Below are 3,638 nucleotides of genomic sequence, written 5' to 3' on the forward strand. Positions count from 1 at the left end.
TTAAGAATTGCTATTTAGAAAACATTTATTCAACCAACATTTTCTCAGAATATTTTTCCAGGTCTCCATGACAGCTATGTAAAAAGAAGAAAAGAAAGCTGTGAGAGAGAGTGTGTGTGTGTGTGTGTGTGAGAGAGAGAGAGAGAGAGAGAGAACTTTAAGACTATTTGGATGCAATAGCACAGCACTATATTAGTTTATGTCCATTCTTCTTTTGGAGAAATACATTAAAGAGCCATACTAGTGCTTTCAAACATGTAAATACGGGTTGGAACTTCCTGGTTCAGCACCCTTGGGACCTGTCCGGTCCCAGATGAGGGTTTTTTCTGGACCAGGAGAGGTCATATCTGCCCCCCATTACTGCCCCCCCCAGCCCTAGACCGGCTGCCAGCCCTGCCTTCCCCTCCCCTGCCAGCCTTGCTGCCCTGACAGTTCCACCCTGCCTTCCCTGCTAAGCCAGGCAGCCTGACTCCCTATGCACTGGGCTCCTGGCCGCACCTGGCAGCACCGCTGCAGCCCGCTGGGTTCCTGGATGTCCCAGGCAGCCCTCCTGCAGCACCTTGGGCCCCTGGATACACCAGGCAGCCCTGCTGCAGCCCCACTGCCGGGCAGCCCCACTGCAGTGCACCGGGCTCCTGGATACACTGGGCAGCCCCACTGCAGTATGCTGGGCACCTGGCCCCACCGATCAGCCCCACTGCATTGTACTTAGCAGCCTAGCTGTGGTGCGTCAGGCAGCCCAGCTGCAGGGAGGCCAGCCACCAGCCTTCCACTGGGATTCTCTGGTCCTGGAACAACTGTGGTCCACAGATGTTGCTGGACCAGGGAGTCCCAGTTAACAGAGGTTCAACCTGTAACATTAAGTACACATTTGCCACATTTTCTGATTCTGTATTTATTATTTACACGATTTTGTGATGACAACTACAAATACAAATAATGTAATTGTGGAAACTGATTTTCTCTTTAAATTAATTAAGTTGTGTGATTTGTTAAGTTAGCACCTCACATCATATAAGATTGTGCAATACAGCAGATTTACTTGAATAATAATTCTTATGCCCAAATAAATCTGTCTTTAAGATGCCACAGGACTCCTTGGCCGTGTCCACACTCAGGGGTTCTTTCGAAAAAAGTAGCCTTTTTTCGAAAGAACTTCCCCTGCGTCCAGACTCAAGCCGCGTTCTTTCGAAATTAAATCGAAAGAACGCGGCTTTTCTTTCGACGGCGGTAAACCTCGTTTCACGAGGAAGAACGCCTTTTTCGAGGGAGATCCGTCGAAAGAACGTGAGTCTGGACGGGGGGAGCCCTTTCTTTCGAAATTATTGGCCTCCAGGAACAAGCCCTGGAAGACAATCTGGGCCATGGGTTGCACGTCTGTGGTTCCTGGCTGCAGCCATTCCTTAAAGGGACAGGCGCACCCTCACAGCCACTTGTTGCAGACAAGGAGCCAGAGCACACGGCGACCTTGCTGCAGCATGTCACAGCCCCAAGAGCGTCCTGGCCCTTCCTCCGAGCCTTCTGGGGACCCAGCCAAGGGCTCCAAGCGCCGGGCACCATCCTGGTCCGGCGCAGAGATCAAGAGCCTGCTGGAGCTGTGGGGAGAGGAGGAGGCCTTACAGGCCCTCAAAAGCCGGCGGTGAAATGCCGACATTTATGGCCGCATGGCTGAAGCCCTGGCCCAGAAGGGCCACTACCCCTGCACCCAGGACCAGGTGCGCTCAAAGGTAAAAGAGCTGCGGCAGGGCTACGCCAAAGCCAGGGAGGAGAGCTCCCGTTCTGGGGCAGCCCCCCACTACTGCCCCTACTACCCCGAGCTGGACCAGATCCTGGGTGGCAGTGCAGAAGCACGCACACCACGAAGGTTCGTGCAGTCCGGACTGGCAGACCCGGTGGTGGACGCTCCAGAGCGGGAGCTACAGCAGTCTGGAGACGGGGACATGGGCCCAGAGGAGGAGGACACCGAGGAGACGGCGACCCTCACCCTGGAGCCAGTCACCCAGACCTCTGAGGCCTCCCAGGCGTCATCTGGCACGGGAGAGGAAGCAGCAGGTGAGTACAGTGAGTTTGTGTCACACCCGGGGGGGGGGGGGGGGAAGGTAGGTGGGTGGGTGCACAGTGGGTGATGCACAAGGGAAACCTGTCATGCTCATGCTGATGCCCAGGTCTCTCTCACACACACACACACACACACACAGTGTGACCTTCAGAATGTCTGCTTCCCCTGTCTCAAGGGAGAGGGCATGCCCTTTTGGACAGCTGTTGCACACATGACTGATTGTGATAGAAATGTAGCCGTGTTACTCTGATCTGAGGAAGTGGGTCTGGCCCTGGAAAGCTCATCCCCAAATAAACCATCCTGTTAGTATTGTAAGTGCTACAGAGTCCAGTTTATAGGACTGATTGTGTCTTCTTCTTTTCCTCCACAGCCGGACCAGCCGTGGAAGAGGGCCGCAGCACCCCAGCCCCACCTCCATCTCCATCTCCACCTCGGAGACATGGGAGCCGCAGACACAGGCGTGTCTACGCCGACATCCTCCGGCAGCACGTCGAGGCTGTGCAGCAGCAGAACGCCATCCTGCTCCAGAGGGCGGAGGCAGAGGAGAGGTGGCGTGATCGGCTCATGAATGAGCTGGTCCTGCAGCGCACGGTGCTGTACGCCACCCTGAGGGAGGTCAGCGGCTTGCCTGCTGCTGTGCCTGGTCCTGCTCCTCCAGCACCCCATGACCCCACCCCACCAAACCCCCCTTCCACAACAGCAGCCCTTTCCCCCCTTGGACCTCCCTCTCCCCCAGCCCCCCCAGCTCCCCAGCCCCTCTCTCCCCCTGGCCCTCCTCTCCCCCAGGCTTCCACGTCCCAAGAGCCCCCCAGCAGCCAGCCAACCGACAGGTGCATCACCCGATCCCGTAGCCGGGGAGCACCCCAAACACGAGGCCCAGCCAGGAAAGGGAAATCTGCCAAGCCCCGTTCAACCTGATCCCCTTCCCCCCTCCAGGTTTCCAGGCCCCTTCCCCCCTCCAGGTTTCAATCACCCCCATCACCCCAGTTAAAGCACAAACAAAGGGTTAAAGGCACTGTTTGTTTATTGTATATAGTTTGGCAACAACAAAAATGAAGAAAATTTTTGTTATTTTGCCACATTGTTGGATTATATGTACAAAATTATAAATAAGTAAAGAGAACATTTTATTTTGAAACACACCCTGGTGTAAGTGATGTGTCCAAACTGGGTCAGGAGATGGGTTGTGCAGTGAAGCTTCTATTGGGGGCCAGGGCCCAGTCCCCAGGCAGAAGCCCCTCAGTGCACTCAGTGGCCTCCACTGGAGAATTGGTCCCGGAGGGCCTCCCGGATGCCAACTGCAGACCGGTGAGCCTGGCGGATGGCAGCTGTCCGGGGCTGGGCAAAGAGCCTCTCCTGGGCATCAGCAGCTCTCCCCCACCCTGGTAGGAAGGCCTCCCCTTTCCTCTCCACGAGGTTATGGAGGACGCAACACGCGGCCACCACCTCGGGGATGTTGGTCTCCCCCATGTCGAGGCGTGTGAGCAAGCACCGGAATCTGCCCTTTAAACGGCCAAACGCACATTCCACCTGGTTGCGAGCCCGGTTAAGGCGAGCATTAAACTGCTCCTTGCTCGCA

General features: G+C 55.9%; 1 protein-coding gene across 1 annotated transcript; it reads left to right on the forward strand.

The window, feature by feature from the left end:
- Positions 1–1,363: 1,363 nt before the first annotated feature.
- Positions 1,364–3,079, forward strand: LOC142830427 (uncharacterized). Its single transcript, XM_075935259.1, has 2 exons — positions 1,364–2,052; positions 2,430–3,079. Exons 1-2 carry the CDS (start codon positions 1,665–1,667, stop codon positions 2,975–2,977), a joined length of 936 nt encoding a protein of 311 aa, XP_075791374.1. The 5' UTR covers positions 1,364–1,664; the 3' UTR covers positions 2,978–3,079.
- The last annotated feature ends 559 nt before the right edge of the window (positions 3,080–3,638 follow it).

The sequence above is a fragment of the Pelodiscus sinensis genome, chromosome 8 (assembly GCF_049634645.1).
Source record: "Pelodiscus sinensis isolate JC-2024 chromosome 8, ASM4963464v1, whole genome shotgun sequence".
Taxonomy (NCBI): domain Eukaryota; kingdom Metazoa; phylum Chordata; order Testudines; family Trionychidae; genus Pelodiscus; species Pelodiscus sinensis.